We start from the raw sequence: 16,832 nt of genomic DNA, 5'->3' as shown, positions 1-16,832 counted from the left end.
GAGACTTGCTTGGGCAAGAAACACCGGTGGAAATCTGTTCTTAAGTCTGATGAGTCCAAATTTGAAGATTTTTGGTTCTAACCGCCGTGTCTTTGTGAGACGCAGAGTAGGTGAACGGATGATCTCCACATGTGTGGTTCCCACCGTGAAGCATGGAAGGGAGGTGTGGATGGTGTAGGGAGCTTTGCTGGTGACCACTATCTATGATTATTTAGAATTCAAGGCACACCTTACCACGCATGGCTACCACAGCATTAGCGATACACACCATCCCATTCTGGTTTGCGCTTAGTGGACTATCATTTAATTTCAACCGAAAATGAACAAAAACACACCTCCAGGCTGTGTAAGGGCTTTTGACCAAGGAAGGAGAGTGATGGAGTGCTGCATCAGATGACCTGGCTTTCCACATTCACCCGAACTCAACCCAATTGGAGGGTTTGGGATGAGTTGGACCTAGACTTGATGAAGGAAAAGCAGCCAACAAGTGCTCAGCATATGTGGGAACTCCTTCAAGACTGTTGGGAAAGCATTCCTCGTGAAGCTGGTTGAGAGAATGCCAAGAGTGTGAAAAGCTGTCATCAAGGCAAAGGGTGGCTACTTTGAATAATCTAAAATATATTTGGGTTTGTTTAACACTTTTTTGGTTACTACATAATTCCATATGTGGTATTTCATAGTGTTGATGTCTTCACTATTATTCTACAATGTAGAAAATAGCACAAATATAGAAAATCCCTTGAATGAGTAGGTGTGTCCAAACTTTTGACTCATACTGTATAGGTATATAATGTATTATCTGAAAGAGGTAGGCTAGGACATCTATATATATAGGCTAATAACATTAGGGGAAATATTATGAAAGGTAGGCCTAAATATGCGCCAGCCTACTAATTATAGTGTTATATTTCAAAATTAAAATCTAAATTTGCTTGCCTGTTCTTGTAACATTGTAGGCCTCGTGCTGCAGCAGAATCGCATGCTCTCTCCCTGCTTCATCATGGTTTGAACTATGCGTGTAATTCAAGTCCATATTATTCAATACAGTAATACAGTTCACACTCAAAAAGATTAGCCTAGTGGAGCTAGTTTAATTTATTTACCCAAGAGAGCATACTCTATAGCTAGCTAGCTACATCTATGGGCTTTTATGTTTTTCTGTCCTTCGTAATCTGCAGTATCCTTTATCATATACGTATTGGGTAATGGCACAGTCATTTGGGCTTGGGCCTGGGCTCATTAACTGTCTTCAATGTAGGACTCATAAAATGTCCATAAGGTATGGCTCATCAGGCTCAGGTAGCATCCGGCTTGAATTTTCAATCAAAGCTCTAATCAAATCCAGACATAGGCCTATTTATATGCTTTATAATGCTTTTGAATGACACTTCCAGTTTTGGCGGGAAATACAGGGTTACTCGGGAGAAAAGGGATTTATTCTCGGGATGGAACATTTGTAAAATACGGGGAAAATATTCAATGCTAGTAGTGTGTGTGTGTGTGTGTGTGGGTTTGAGTGTTTTTGTGTGCATGTGCGTGTGTGTGAATACACATACCTGCCCAGGCTGTTGGCAGGGCGTCTGGAACTCTGCCTGTTGACACACCTCTTTGACCTTCTTGTACTTGGGCAGGCTGTTGGTGTGAGGGGTGGTTGGACTGCCTCCACCGTCCTCCTTCTGCCTCAGGAGTTTCCTGTAGAGGAACACAGGAGAGGGACAAGTCAGGTTAGGGGACAGGTATTGGTTAGGACAGTGGTAGAGGTGAGGGTTAGAGTAGGGGCAGGCTATTGGTGTGCTGGGTGGTTGAACTGCCTCTTACATTCTCGTCCTTCCTCAGGAGTTTACTGCAGACAGGAGGGACCGGGGAGGGTTAGGAGTTGTAGTCAGTTTTTTAAACGTTTTTTAAACAAGCTGTGTGTCTGAAAATCTACGGAGAAGTAGCTTCCCATGCCAGGCCTCCACTCTAATGGTCTGTATCCCAAATGGCACACTATTCCCCATATAGTTCACTTCTTTCGACCATAGGGCCCTGGTTAAAAGTTGCGCACTATATAGGGAATAGGGCCCAATTTGGGTCGCAGACATTGACTGGTGTTGCAGTAGGCCTCCTGCCTTCCAGCTGCTGTTTGTGTGATGGGGTAATTAACGACAGAACACTGCTGTGCCTGAAATGAAAGACTGGTAACCTCTGACCTGTAGGGCTTTAGCCTGTTTAATCCACCATGTGTATGACGCCTGAACACTGGGGTTTTTCATCGACTGCATCCCAAATGGCACCCTATTCCCTATATAGTGCACTACTTTACACATAGGGCTCTAGTCAAAAGCAGTGCACTATGTAGGTAATATGGTGCCATTTGGAACAGATACATACTTTATGACTGTTGAGATAAGCCTCTCCAGACCCTCCACTGTGTTACTATACAATGGAGAGAATATACGGAGCTATCCATCACAGTGCTATTGTATGTCTGCTTCCCAATTGGCACCCTATTCCCTACATAGTGAACTACTTTTGACCATAACCCAATGGGCCCTGGTCAAAAGTAATGCACCAGATGGGAAAACGGGTGCCATTTGAGAGACACCCCCTCGCTCTGTTACTAAACAATGGAGAGAATCTACTGAGCCATCCATCATGCTTCTACTGGGGTCGGTGTTCAACCTCAACATACTGATAGCCCTGTCAGTGTTAGCCTGTTCCTGTTTCCAAACGACTGAGCCATCCATCACTTTGCTATTGTAGTGTACACTACATGGCTAAACGTACGTAGACACCTGCTCGTCGAACATCTCATAGAGAGCTACATTGGCTTCTGTAACTTCTCTGTTTCCTTTAACCTGTCAGACAGGACAAGACAATGCAGGACAGCAGTCACAGACACTCTCAAAGGCAAGGGGACAGGTTGTACTTTAGGGTCACAGTGTTCTGTTGTCATAGTTGTTATGCCTGTGCGTCCGGAGAATGCAGTCAGGGTTGGCAGTGCGGGTTGGTAGTAGACTTGGCAGTAGGGTTGGCAGTGCGGGTTGGCAGTATAGTTGACTGTTGGTTGGCAGGGCCGTGTGGGTCTAYGGGCTAGAGTGGTGCCAGTGTGCCAAAGCCAGGAAGAGGTCAATGTGCTTTGCGCAGGGTAGAGCTGGCCAAGGCTGGGCAGAGATGGGCAGGGCTGGGTAGAGATGGGCAGGGCTGGGTAGAGATGGGCAGGGTGAGTGGTGGTGTGAAGCTGGGCTGGGCCAGATGCCCGGGCTGGCTTTCCTGGCACTCGGAGGACACAAAGTAGCGTTAGTGTAGATGTAGCTGCCGTCCGCCGCCTGCTAGCTCAGACCGTAGTTAAAGCTAAAATTACAGCCGAGGACAGTTGTAAATACCTCACTATCAACAGGTTTCTGTCCATAGAAATATGAGGGTACAGGAAGTAGGTATTGCTCAATAACACTATCATTTCAAGCATTTTATGGCAGGGAACTAAACAGAGCAGTGAATGAGCTGGAGGGGATGGCTTTAGATAATCTTACGCGTGAGGGGTTGCATCCCAAACGGCACAAAGGTTTCTCTCCTGCTACATGTCTCAGAGCTGGGAGGTTTCCTTCAGTGTGCCCCTGGCATTACCGCAGCTCAGAGTGTTCACAGACACAGACGAAGCCTATAGAAACACACCACATCATATCCTGACTGTGTGCTGTAGGCCTCGGTTCTCTCACGACTGGCATGCTCACTCACGAATGCTTCTTTACACACAGTGGCAGCAACACGTCCTGTGCGTGTGTGTCGTATGAGACTTCCTGTCCTTCCTCAGGTAACATCAGACGATGTCTAACACGAACAGCCCACAACAATGTTGTGCATGTATAACTCCGCTGCTCTGCCATGCTTGTATCCGGCTGGCTCCCCTCCCATCAGCCAGAGCAAGGACACACAGACAGACAGTGACAACTCCAGGTTACTGTCTACCTCCAAAATGGCACTCTATTCCCTATATAGTGCACTATATAGGAAATAGGGTGCAATTTGAGACACAGACACGGTCTCTCTTCCCAGCCTTGAACACTTGCAACACAGGCCCCACACAAGGAGGACAAAGGCAATGTATATGTCCCAAATGGTATTCCCTATGTAGTGAACACATTTTGACCAGGGCTTCTGAGTCTCTGAGTCTTACTGACACACAGCACAGGGGCCTCGGCCTGGGCTTGGCTGTGATCACGTTTTCTATTGCTGTCCCTATGGAGCTCTAGTCGAAGGTAGTGCATTATATAAGGAATAAGGTACTATTTAGGTCACAGCCTCTGTCTCCCACATTGGAAATGCAGGCCCAAAAGAGCAGGCTGACAGACAAAGATGTCCCTTTAAAGCCCTGTGTGCCAACGCCTGCCTGTGAGAACTGTCTCGATGCACCAGGCAGGCGTTTATAGATCCTAACATAGATCAAACAATGCTAAAAATGATATTCCCAACCTTCACCACCATGGTCTTCCCAACCCACTGTGGGTCTGGAAGTGTCTGTCAGGCAGAAAGTGTGCGCGCGTGTGTATGTACAGTATGTGTAGTAAATAAGTGGAAAGAATGTCTGGTTCGCTGTGAGGACGAGCATTCACACACCTATGGGTAACCTTATGGGCCCTGGTCAAAGGAAGTGCACTATATGGGGAATAGGGTGCTATTTGGGACGAAGGCTGTGTGAATGCTCGTCCGCTGCCTGACACGTTTGGGATTCAACGAAATGCACAATTGGTGTCACACATTTCTGTACTAACTGCTGACTTGGATCTGTGGTGTTGTGTGTGCCTTTTGCGTGCATCCATGTCTCTGTGTGTGTATGTGCATTCGTGTGTGTGTGTGTGTGTGTGCGTGCGTGCGTGCGTGGAGGGGATAGGAAGAAAGGACATCAGTTTACCCTCTCTCCACTAGGAATGTGTCCCTCCAGACTTTGGGTTTCCGATTGGGTTTGAATCTGGAAAAACAAAATCCACTTTAGTCCGTGTAATTCACAATGGCCTGCCTGTGGACTTACCAATGGTGCGTCCCAAATGGCAACCTATTTCTTATTTAGTGCACTACTTTTATTTAGTGCACTACAAATGGCAACCTATTTCTTATTTAGTGCACTACTTTTATTTAGTGCACTACATGGTTACCCTGTAGCGCATTATATAGGGAATAGAGTGCCATTTGGAACACACACCATGAGCTATGTTGGTCTTCAGTGTACAGCCAGCCAGAGTAAGTTATTACACAAGATGATTCTAGTATTGCTGAGGTTTTGTGGAGAAGTGATAACGAACTGAAATTTGTTCTGTATGTTCTGTATACTTTATTTTTCCTTGCCATAGTGCTAAAAACTTTAAGGGGAATCTGGCATTCAAACCACAAAGTGGATGTACCAATCCCAGACTGTCCCTTTAAGATTCCATGAATGTGCAAAGATTGTTCAATTAGCTTTTTGGGGGGGGCAGATTTCACTCACGTAAAAATACATATTATAAGTTTCTCTTGTATAAAAATACAAACTTTGTCCTTAGGGGACATCACGGTGAAATTCGGATGGCAGTCCATGTGTACCTGTTGATAAAGATATGAATAAGAAAATAGAATACAAATATGTGTCCATGTGTACCTGTTGCCAGTTTTCTCATGCTCCAGTAGTTGGAGGATGGACTTCCCATCCATGTCCGGAGGAGTGTCCAGCCCAGCGATGTGAAGGATYGTGGGAGCCAGGTCAATGTTCAACACCATTTGAGTGTTCCTGTGGAGAAACAAACACCATAAATAACACCACCATAAACAACACCACCATGAGCACCAACACCATAAACAACCACACCAACACCATAAACAACCACACCAACACCATAAACAACCACACCAACACCATAAACAACCACACCGACACCATAAACAACCACACCAACACCATAAACAACCACACCAACACCATAAACAACCACACCAACACCATAAACAACCACACCAACCACCATAAACAAACCACACCCAACACCAAAACAACCACACCAACACCATAAACAACCACCCAACATCATAAACAACCACACCAACACCATAAACAACCACACCAAACACACCCATAAACAACCAACACCAACACCATAAACAACCACACCAACACCATAAACAACCACAACCACACCAACATCATAAACAACCACGCCAACATCATAAACAACCACACCAACACCACAAACAACCACGCCAACATCATAAACAACCACACCAACACCATAAACAACAACATAGACACCATAAACACCAACACGATAAACAACCATACCAACACCATAAACAACCACACCAACACCATAAACAATCACACCAACAACATAAACAACCACACCAACACCATAATCAACAACAACATAGACACTATAAACAACACCAACATAAACACCAACACCCCAAACAACCACACCAACACCATAAACAACCACACCAACACCCCAAACAACCACACCAACACCATAAACAACCACACCAACACCATAAACAACCACACCAACACCATAATCAACAAAAATACCAAATGTTGTGACACTTTGCTCTTGAAATTCCAATATCTTGAAAACGTGACTGCTGACGTGCAAAACATTTTGGGACTGTATCAACAGTGGACTAATGGAAAAAAATACCACGTTTTTGAGTGGAGTTATCCTTTAATGCTGAGTGCCAAACAGAGTGGCATTGATTTCCATTTTCAGTGTAATTTGGTATTGTTGTTGGTTATGGTAAGATAGTTTTTTGAGTGGATTTGTCCTTTAAGGAGAAAGATTGGGGGTAAAGCTCTAGAACAGACTAGCATCCTGTTCAGGGGATGTACTTGTACATCAAGCAGCCTCACGCTACGCTATGGCCCGTTCTGGCTTGGACGAGGCTTACTTACACTGCTCCAGGCTCGACGTTGGGCCCRCTGAGGAAGAAGGGTACTCGGATGTCAAAGTCATAGGGCATTGACTTCCCCTTTACCAGTCCGAACTGACCGATGTGATAGCCATGGTCAGCAGTATAGATTACATAGGTGTTGTCCAGCTCTCCACTCTCTACCAACATCTCATATACCTGGGGAAAACACAGTCGTGTGTGTGTGAGCAASGAACAGACACAAAGAGACAAATAGACAAACTCACACCTCATGAGCTTATTACTACTGCACATACAGTACCAGTCAAAAGTTTGGACACACCTAATCATGCCAGTTTTTTTCTTGATTTTTTACTATTTTCTTCATTGTAGAATAATAGTGAAGACATCAAAACTATGAAATGACACATATGGAATCATGTAGTAACCAAAAAAGTGTTAAAGAAATCAAAATATATTTTATATATGAGATGAATTCAAAGTAGCCACCCTCTGCCTTGATAACAGCTTTGCACAGTATCTCCCTCCCTACACAAATTAAAACTAGAAAGTGTAGCTAGAAACAGATTGTCTTACCTTCTGAACAGAGTCGTCCACTGACATGAGCGTCTGTAGTCTCTTCCTGTGTAGGAAGTTAGTGAATTCCATGTGGATGGGCCTCATGGGGCCGGTGTACTGCATGATCCAGTGCTTATCCATGTTTGGGGCGTAGTTATAACTGGGGGTGCTGCAGAGAGGAGAGGAAACACAAGATAGTTAGTTAAAGAACTTATTTTTACCCATTCTGTTCTCTGTACATCAGTTTAGATGACGAAGAGGAGGTTGGTGAAGGGGACGACTCATAACAATGGCTGGAGTGAAGCTTGATGTGTTTGATAACATTCCATTTCATTCTGTTCCAGCCTTTACTATGAGCCCATCCTCTCCATTTAAAGTGTCACCAGCCACCATTGCTTGAGATGCACCCCAAATTCTCCCTATGAGGACCTAGACCTTGCAATGCAGAGGCTATGAAAGACAGAACAAACACAGTGTGTCTGTTCAACCCTCACTAACAGTCCTGGAAATTGAGGAGGCAAGAGAAGCAAAACATGCAAGAGTCATCCGAATACCAACTAGCCATAAAGAAACCCTTTGTGTGTGTGTGTGTGTGTGTGCACGCACGCACGCACACACATGTGTAACCCTTTAAGGTTTCAGCAGTAGTAGTCAGCAACCACCTGTCTGTCATTTCTCAGCCTTCTGCAGGTGTCAATGGCTGTGTCCCAAATGGCACCCTACTCCCTACATACAGTAGTGCACTACTACATTATATAGGGAATAGGGTGCCATTTTTGGGCCACAGGTGTCTGTGGGTTCGACCCTGCTGTCTGCTCTGTTTGACAAGCATCAATAACCAAGATGTTTACTAAGGAAAATTCTCTCCCCCCCTCTCCCGCCATCCCCCCTCCCTCCCTCCTCTCACACTGAGTCGACAGACCTCTTGGCTAAGAGGAGTCATTTGAGGGTTGGCACATGCTTAAGAAAATAATAGCCGTGTTGGATTCTGGGCCCACAAGTCAAGTTGGTTACAAGCCCTGGACTGTGAAGACAAGACGTGGGTAAACAGAGAGAGAGAGAGTTGTTGGTAGATGTGGAGGTGTAAAGAGACATCGACTGAGGCATTGGCTGGTACAAATGTGTGTGTGTCGTTGCTGGTAGCTGTGATGAGGTCTATAGAGACAGGTTCAGTACACCTGTCTACCGTGGTGCTGGCTTTTGGTTTAGATGCTGACGAGGAACGTTCCAGAGACATCGGGTAGTTCAGACAAGGATATTTCACACCACATTCCCTGATGCTGCAAATCCTTAGTGCATTTAGCTGTTAGAAGGTTGCACAGTAAAACAGTTAAACAGCTAAACCCTGTTTGTCGTAAATCAAAAATGGGCGTCTGTAGTTTAAGGGAACTGTGGAAGGGGACGGTTTGATGTTAACGTCATTAACATTCCTGACCCAAGGTGTAGCTCTCCCTCTCTGCATCACAAGTCACACCCTATTCCCTATGTGATGCACTACTTTTGACGAAGGCCCATAGGGGATAGTGTGCCATTTAGGACGCACCCTGGGAAGAAGAACAACTGGATTTTTTTACTAGATTTTTTATTTAACCTTAATTTAACTCGGCAAGTCAGTTAAGAACAAATTGTTATTTACAGTGATGGCCTACCCTGGCCAAACCCGGACGACGCTGGGCCAATTGTGCGCCGCCCTATGGGACTCCCAATCATGACTGGATGTGATACAGCCTGGATTCGAACCAGGGACTGTAGTGATGCCCCATGCAGTGCCTTAGACCGCTGCGCCACTCGGGAGCCCGGGGACGTGAATTAGGAACCTGACAAACCCTCACAGAAAACCACAAGAAGTGGTTTTATTTCTTTAAGTACATGTTAGGGTGTACTAATACACTTTGACTGGCAGTAGATGTCTAAACATATTCTGACTATGAGCTAGCTACACCTCGGTATTGTGTGGTGTCTGAACAAGACAAAGCTGAACATTTAGCTTTAGGGTGAAAATAACCTTAAACTAAAGGGCCTTAACCCCTTGCTCTATCCCAAGCTGAATGTATAGCCCTTTAAATGGTGTGGTGTGGTTGTAGTCTAAGCTGAACACTAACCCTGAGAGCCATAGAGGTAATCCCAGACTAATACCCTTTAGAACCCTGGCTAGATGTATTCTGTGTCCAAAATGGCACCATATTTCCTATATAGCGTACTACTTTTGACCAGGGCCCATAAGGCTGTGGTCAAAAGTAGTGCACTATATAGGGAATGGAGTGTCATTTGGGAGGCAGCCAGACACTGACCCTGAGAACCTTGACGTATAAAGGTATAGTGTGACAGGTGTATGTGTCCTATAGGCCTCTCCCTATATGAGCTGGGCTCATTCTCCTGACCCCAACATTCCTTGTTCCCTCAGAGGTGCCCAGCCTAGACCCCAGCCCCCGGTGGCCCTGTGCCCAGAGACAAGCCTCTTTGTGGGGCTTATTAGACCTCCTGGCTGGGCGGGTGAAGAACACAATGGAGGTCTGAGGAGGAAAGGGGAGGAGGGCAAGAGTTACCACAACTCAATCAGAGGAGAGGGGAACTTCCATAAGTAAGACGTTAAGCCTGCAACCTAGAGCTCTACTTGGAAAAAGGCTGGTTTGATGCTACTCACAATCTCTGGGTAGAGGAACCATCAATGGTGCACCAATGCCCATGAAGACATGCCACCCACATCAGACCATGCCTGGCACCTGTTCCTCTTCCCACTACACTGACCCTGGTGCTCACCACACACATGGTAACCTTGGCAACCCCCTATGACCCCCCCCCCCACTCAACAGAGGCCTAAAACCCTCCCCCCAATACCCCTCTCTTTCCCTACCTCTACCCACTCACACATCCGGGGGCCTAGTACCCCCAGCCACCCCCCTCCTGCCTCACCTCCGACCCCCCCCCCCTCACCACCAACTCTTGGACCCTCGACCCCCCTCCCCAGCCTGAAGGCTTGTGCTAAAAATACATGAATAATGTCACAAAGGCCTGCCTGCTCCAGAACATACAATGCATTCCTCACATCCCTACAGCCATGGGGAGAAGGGGCTGATTGATATAGACAGGGTCAGGATGTCCCAGGGAATGAAAAAGCAGGAAGCGAGAGAGGCAGAGAGGGAGGGAGAGGGAAGGGAGAGGGGGAGGGGGAAGGGAGAGAGGGAGGGGGAAGGGAGAGGTAGGGATGAAGGGAGAGAGGGTGAGGAAGGGAGAAGAGCGGGGGGAGTAGGAAGAGGAGAGAGAGGGACAGAGAGTGGGATAAAGAGAAAGTAATAGAGAACAAGAAAGAGAGATGGAGAGAGAGAGAGCGGGAGAGAGAGAGAGATCATGAATGAAGGGCAGGAGAGTGAGGGACAAAAAGAGAGAACAAACTGCCTAAACCTGACCCTGGTCTCCCACCCTGTCTTCTAGCCTCAGGACACGACTTCCAGGAGTGGAGGAGAGCAGCACAGAGCTGAGGAGGGATATAGAGCAGGGAGGTCGGGAGAGAGGCCGCCCTGTTCGGAACCATAGGAATAGAATCATAATTCTATATCATGATATTTCTATGATCGGAGGGCTGCCACAGTTCTGATGCTCCTGGATGAGAGCTCCACTACCGTGGGCTTGGCCTGAGAGCTCAGTGTCCTCTCCCAGGAAGATACGTTCCCTGACTATTCTTAGACGATAAATCACATCAGTTTCCCGCTGCCAGTCAGAAGGGTTTGCCAGAGGAGCGTTTTAGCAGCCTGTCATCATCTAACGACCAGGGGAAGGGTCTGTATCCCACATGGCACCCTATTCCCTATGTAGTGCACTTCTTTTGACTAGGTCCAATGGGATTATGGTCAAAAGCAGTGCACTATATATGTAGGGAATAGGGTGCCATTAAGGACACCGTCTTGGAGTACACAGAACTGTAATAATGTTTAGAAAATATGTGGAGATAATGGATGCCAATCATAAACCACAGCACTTCAGACTTAGGGAAAATTCCCCATTGCAGCAAATACAGTGTTTGTGTTTGTGTGTGAATCCATGCATCTGTCTGTGTGTGTACGCATGTATCTCTGCGCGCATGTGTGTGTCCGTGCGTAGTGTGTCTGACTCACATGTGTTGCGATGCGTTGGGGAACATCTCTGAGTACTGTGGGGCTGAGTCCTCTGGGCCATGGGGGGCAGCATGGCTGAGGACCATCATCACTGGCCGGTGAGGGTAAACCTTCTTGGACATCCGGAAGAAGTTGATACTGTCGTTGGTGATAAGGTCCGTGAAATAGTCCTGCAACGGGGAAAAACGTAGTATTAGCTTAAATACTCATTGTGTGGACAAAACGGTTTGTATTGTACAGGTTAGGCTACAAGGGGTGATTTCTTTAGTCCTGGACTTCAGAGCGTGTTTAATGGAGACTATCCATTAGAAAGTGCTTCATCGTCTAGCAATTGGCGTAATCTGCATCCGGGAAGCCCGACCCAAAAGTTCAAAGTCTCTTCTTTTCCAATGTCATGGTCCTTTAACAGCAGGTCAAAGTAACATGGCTGCTGTCTTTGACATGTTGTTTAATGCCTTTAGTTTTGACCTATCCAGGGCTGTCCCTCAAATGGCACCCTCTTCCCTAAATAATGTGCTACTTTTGACCAGAGCAGCCCAGATCTGCACAGAACATTAGACACAGAGAAACCACTATACTGCTCTCCTAATTCCTCCTAACTCCCAATCCAGTAGCAATCCACATGAGTTAGCAGCTGGCTACTCGCCTGTGTGTGTTTGCAGTGTGTGTGTGTGTGTGCATGTGAGCTCTGCATGTGTGTGCGTGCGCGTGTGCATGTGTGTAAGCGGCTGCCTCATGAGTGGTTCTGTGAGCCGGGGTGACAGTATTGGCTATGACACCGGTGTTGACACTAACACTTGATGGTGAGAGGAGGTCAGTGGTCTCAGCCGGCGCGGTGTTATGACAACACTGAAGTCTCCCCCTCTCTCGCCCTCTCTCCCTTTCCTCTCTCTCACTTTATCCCTCAATCTCTCTCTCTCTCTCTCTCTCTCTCTCACACACACCCTCTCTCTCTCAAAAGAAAGGAGAAATGTACAGATCAGGCAAGACTGTGGAGCAATGGGCTTGGGGCTGGTCGGGTCAGGTGGGGGCCTCGCTAGGAGCCTCAACCTAGCTACAGTGCACTAACCCTAGGGTGGAACAAAGAGGGAGAGGGGGTAGGAGATGGGAAGAACACCTGGTTCTCCTCACCCTTTACCCCCCAGGCAGACCCTCTCTCCTCTGGGTAACGCTAACAGGGTCTCTGGGTCAGGCTGCGGAGAGGTTAAGGGCTGGGGCTGAGGATGGCTGGTTTAAGAGAGGGAACGAGTGGCACAGCAGTATAAAACACTGCATCTCAGTGCTAGAGGCGTTACTACAGACACCCTGGTTTGAATCCAGGCGCACAACTGGCCCAGCGTCGTCCGGGTTTGGCCGTCATTGTAAATAAGAATTTGTTCTTAACTGACTCGCCTAGTTAAATAAAAGGTTAAATAAAATGTAAAAAAACGAACGTCAGCCGTGAACAGCCATGCGCAGCAGATCACCTGCTGGGTGTCCACCACAAGTGGCGAACCGTTGGGGAAGTTCAGCCCAATGCTCTGTGGTCAGATGCAATAGGACCTGACGTTGGTTATGATGTGTCCTCTCTCTAAGGCTGTTACCTAGAGGCCTCGTCCTCCAAGGCTTCAGCAGAGCTGAAAGGGGAAGAGAAATGTATCCACTCTTGGACAATGTGCTGTGTTGCAGTATGCCTATTACCATTCATTACCTTGACGACATTAGCAGCGGTATGTCACGACCACTGACCCAGTAATCCCATATGTCTGAAGCTAAGCCGGAGAAACTCTAATCCATCTACTGGGAAGTTCACGTCAGAGTGTTCACTACCTTCCCGTCACTTTAACTAGCCTAAGTCTGCACCCTGCGGCCCAAAATGGAAACATTATTCCCTAGATCGTGCACTACTTCTAACAAGTGTCCTATGGACCCCTGGTCAAAAGTAGTGCGCTATATAGGGYATAAGGTGTCATTTGGGACAGCTGGAGGGTAACTCAGGTCAGAGTCACGGTGGTTTGGAGGAGAGTAGGACGATAATACCATGGTAATGCCATGTGCGTGCAATCTACCAGCCTCTCCCTCCCTCGAGCCAGTAAGTCATTAAAGGCAGCTATAAAACCATTAATAGCTCCAAGATGAATCACGTTAAATCTGATTTATACCATTTCAGGGAAATCCCGCTAACCCGAGATTCACTTTGACCTGACAGGGCTCCTGGCAGGGCTGACAGAGTGCAATGGTGCCATGCTAACGTGCCGCTGGTTAAAGTCATGCTTAGCTAATAGTTATGGCAACTTGAGAGAGAGAGAAAAAAACATTCCCATGAAGACCACAGCTCCTTTAAGAGTTTCTTTAGGAAGTTCAGCTTGAGGGGACACTGAATGGGGCCGTCAGTCTGTCATGGAGTGAGAGGCAAGCCTGAAAAAGCTGGAGAAGCAGAGGGGGGAGTGAAATCCTTGGGCATGTGTATCACATCCTGAGTCCCAACTCAGAGCTTTACAAATGGAGACGGAAAGTTCCTGGTAGTGAATACATGGTCAAATCAACAGAATTTTAAGATGCACTGGCATTGCCCTTGTGTGTGAACTGTACACACAGAGAGATGTTCCCTGAACTTCTCACCGTCTATTGACCCTCTACTGCCCACTGTGACTGGTGACTGCCCAGTGAACTGTACACAGGAGGACTGCCATCCCCATCACTATCACTGTCCACAAGTCTACATAATGGGATCTGGCGAGTGTGTGTGTGTGTGTGTGTGTGTGTGTGTGTGTGTGTGTGTGTGTGTGTGTGTGTGTGTGTGTGTGTGTGTGTGTGTGTGTGTGGTACAGTATGCGTGCGTGCCTGTGTGTGTGTGTTTCCACTGCCCACCGCAGTGGTTTTAATTTATAGGGTCCACTTGGGTCTGAAACCACAACATGCTCGTCTACTCGTCTCCCAATCCCGTAAACACCTCAGCCTCAACTCGTGGGTAACTTAACACCTCCGTCTAACTCAACAAGACAAGCCATTTGACGTCTGAGTACCATGCCAAGCATTTATTTACCCATCCTTCTGACAGCCACTGAAACACCCTGGTCAACATGAACCCACACCATGCCCTTTTGACTAAGCTAGCTGGCAGGACGTTGACACAGAGCAGGGGATGCATCCCAAATGGCACCCTATTCCCTATGCAGTGTACTACTTTGACCAGGGTCCATAGGGCTCTGGTCAGAAAATAGTGCACTATATAGGGAATAGGGTGCCATTTGGGATGCACCCCAGCACTGGGAAAGACTGACAGCTTTTACTAAAAACACATAGAGAGATGGGAGAGGGGGGCGCCCTCCTGATGCCATGCGGAAGCCCCATCCCCTCCACAATCATGGAGTTATCACTTCACTCCTAGCCAGCGTCTGACACTGACATGACAAAATGATTCCCCTTCCTTTAGCCATCCAGAGATGTACAGTAGCATGGAGAGACTCCACAACACCCAGAGAGAGAGAGAGAGAGAGAGATACAGAAAGAGAGTGAGAGAGACAGAAAGAGAGAGAGATAGAGAAAGAATAACAGAAGCATACGAACTCCACAACCTCAGAAAGAGACAGAAAGAGAGAGAGAGAGAGACAGAGAGATAGATAGAGATAGATAAAAACAGACAGAGAGCGCGAGAGAGACACAAAGAGAGTTAGAGAGAGACACAGAGAGACAGAGAGAGAGATAAAGAGACAAATAGGCTGAGAGACAGAGAGAGAGAGAGAGAGAGAGAGAGAGAGATAAAGAGACAGATAGGCTGAGAGACAGAGAGAGCGAGAGAGAGAGAGAGAAAGCGAGAAAACAAAAGCAGGGTGGTCATTTCTAAGAGTAATGTAACTTCTAACCCCCTGGAGGCAGCCAGCGTGTCTGCTTTACGATCTTTAAACGTTGTGGCACGCCACAATAAAATAAAACTGTCTCTCAGAGCAAACTCCCGAGACGCCACTTCAAATTACTCATGTCAACACTTCCCCTTTAATTTACCCAGGATTCCTAGCCTGGCTAGGGCATGCCAGAGATATAAACCAATAGGAACCCTGCAATTAGCCGGGAAAAGACCTTACATTCAATTACATTCAGTCATAAAGGAAGAACAAATAGGTGATTGAGATTAATGGGGCATCTTTAAGAGCAGACAAGGATTGGACGCATAACGCACGCACACACACACCACACACCACACAGCACACACACACACAACCACACACACACACACACACACACACACACACACACACACACACACACACACACCACACACACACACACACACACACACACAACACACACACACACACACACACACACACACACACACACACACACACACACACACACACACACAACAGGGAACACCATACGCAGGCATGCCAGCACATTACCTTGGCATATTCTGCGCCGTGCTTCTCCTTGTAACCGTTCCGACAGACGGTGTAATTATAAAAGCGGGAATTTTTGATCAGCCCCACCCACTCCCGCCACCCAGGAGGGATGTAGCTGCCGTTGTACTCGTTCAGGTACTTCCCAAAGAACGCTGGGATGGAACAGAGGAGAGAGAGAAACGAGAATTACAATTAGAGAAACTTTCATGTAGAAATGTTACTTTGGCTTCACAGACATTAAAACATCATCCTCGAAAAGAGTACAAGATATTGGCTCTGATTTATTGTCTGTAAGAACCTGCAAGAAATGTCTCTAAATCTAATGATTCACTGGCAATTTTTGGATGCTTGGCGAGCAATGTTTCTCATAACCACAGAGTAGGGTAGTGAACTCACTCGATAAATATCAGCAATTTTTTTCCCTGTTGTGTGACCTTTCTCCGACCCTAACACCCCACTAACACCTCAGCCCCATGAATCCTGTACCTGGAACTGTTTGTGTGCCTCTAACTCTGTCCCTCCCTCTCTCTTCTCCTAACCAAACATCTCTCTATCTCTCCCCAGTAGAAGCCTCCTGGGCACAGGGCCAGTCTACCCAGAGAGAGCTAATTGTAGACCAACATATCAGCTCCAAAACCACAGCCCTCTTCGCTCTGCAAGCCACAGGACCCCATTGAGCTGCCCAGCCCAGAGCCTGTGCGCCTCCCCACATGCCTGGACTCCAAGCCATCACTCAGGCAGACACTAGCTGATGAGCCCCGACAGGAGCCTGGCACCCAACCCATGTTTGCATTTCTCACAGCAGACAGACAGGCAGGGAGCAGGCAGGGAGGGGGGGAGGTAGGCAGATAGATGGAGGCAGATAGAGAGGGAGGGAGGGAGGCTGGCAGATAGAGAGGGAGGGAGG

At 47.2% G+C, this 16,832-nt stretch overlaps 1 protein-coding gene across 3 annotated transcripts in view; it reads right to left on the bottom strand.

The window, feature by feature from the left end:
* The window catches only part of sulf1 (sulfatase 1), a 50,718-nt gene that overhangs the window by 24,628 nt on the left and 9,258 nt on the right, over window positions 1-16,832 (bottom strand). For all 3 annotated transcript variants that reach the window (XM_023972807.2, XM_023972808.2, XM_023972809.2), the window contains exons 3-9: window positions 15,926-16,077; window positions 11,544-11,713; window positions 7,450-7,600; window positions 6,896-7,071; window positions 5,615-5,743; window positions 4,895-4,951; window positions 1,557-1,692 (exon numbers count right to left, since the gene is read on the bottom strand). In XM_023972807.2, coding sequence (XP_023828575.1) covers window positions 1,557-1,692; window positions 4,895-4,951; window positions 5,615-5,743; window positions 6,896-7,071; window positions 7,450-7,600; window positions 11,544-11,713; window positions 15,926-16,077 — 971 coding nt within the window. The remainder of the gene's footprint in view (window positions 1-1,556; window positions 1,693-4,894; window positions 4,952-5,614; window positions 5,744-6,895; window positions 7,072-7,449; window positions 7,601-11,543; window positions 11,714-15,925; window positions 16,078-16,832) is intronic.

The sequence above is a fragment of the Salvelinus sp. IW2-2015 genome, linkage group LG27, assembly GCF_002910315.2.
Source record: "Salvelinus sp. IW2-2015 linkage group LG27, ASM291031v2, whole genome shotgun sequence".
Lineage (NCBI taxonomy): Eukaryota > Metazoa > Chordata > Actinopteri > Salmoniformes > Salmonidae > Salvelinus > Salvelinus sp. IW2-2015.
Note: the sequence above shows the minus strand (reverse complement) of the source record. Positions and strands in the feature narration are given on the sequence as shown.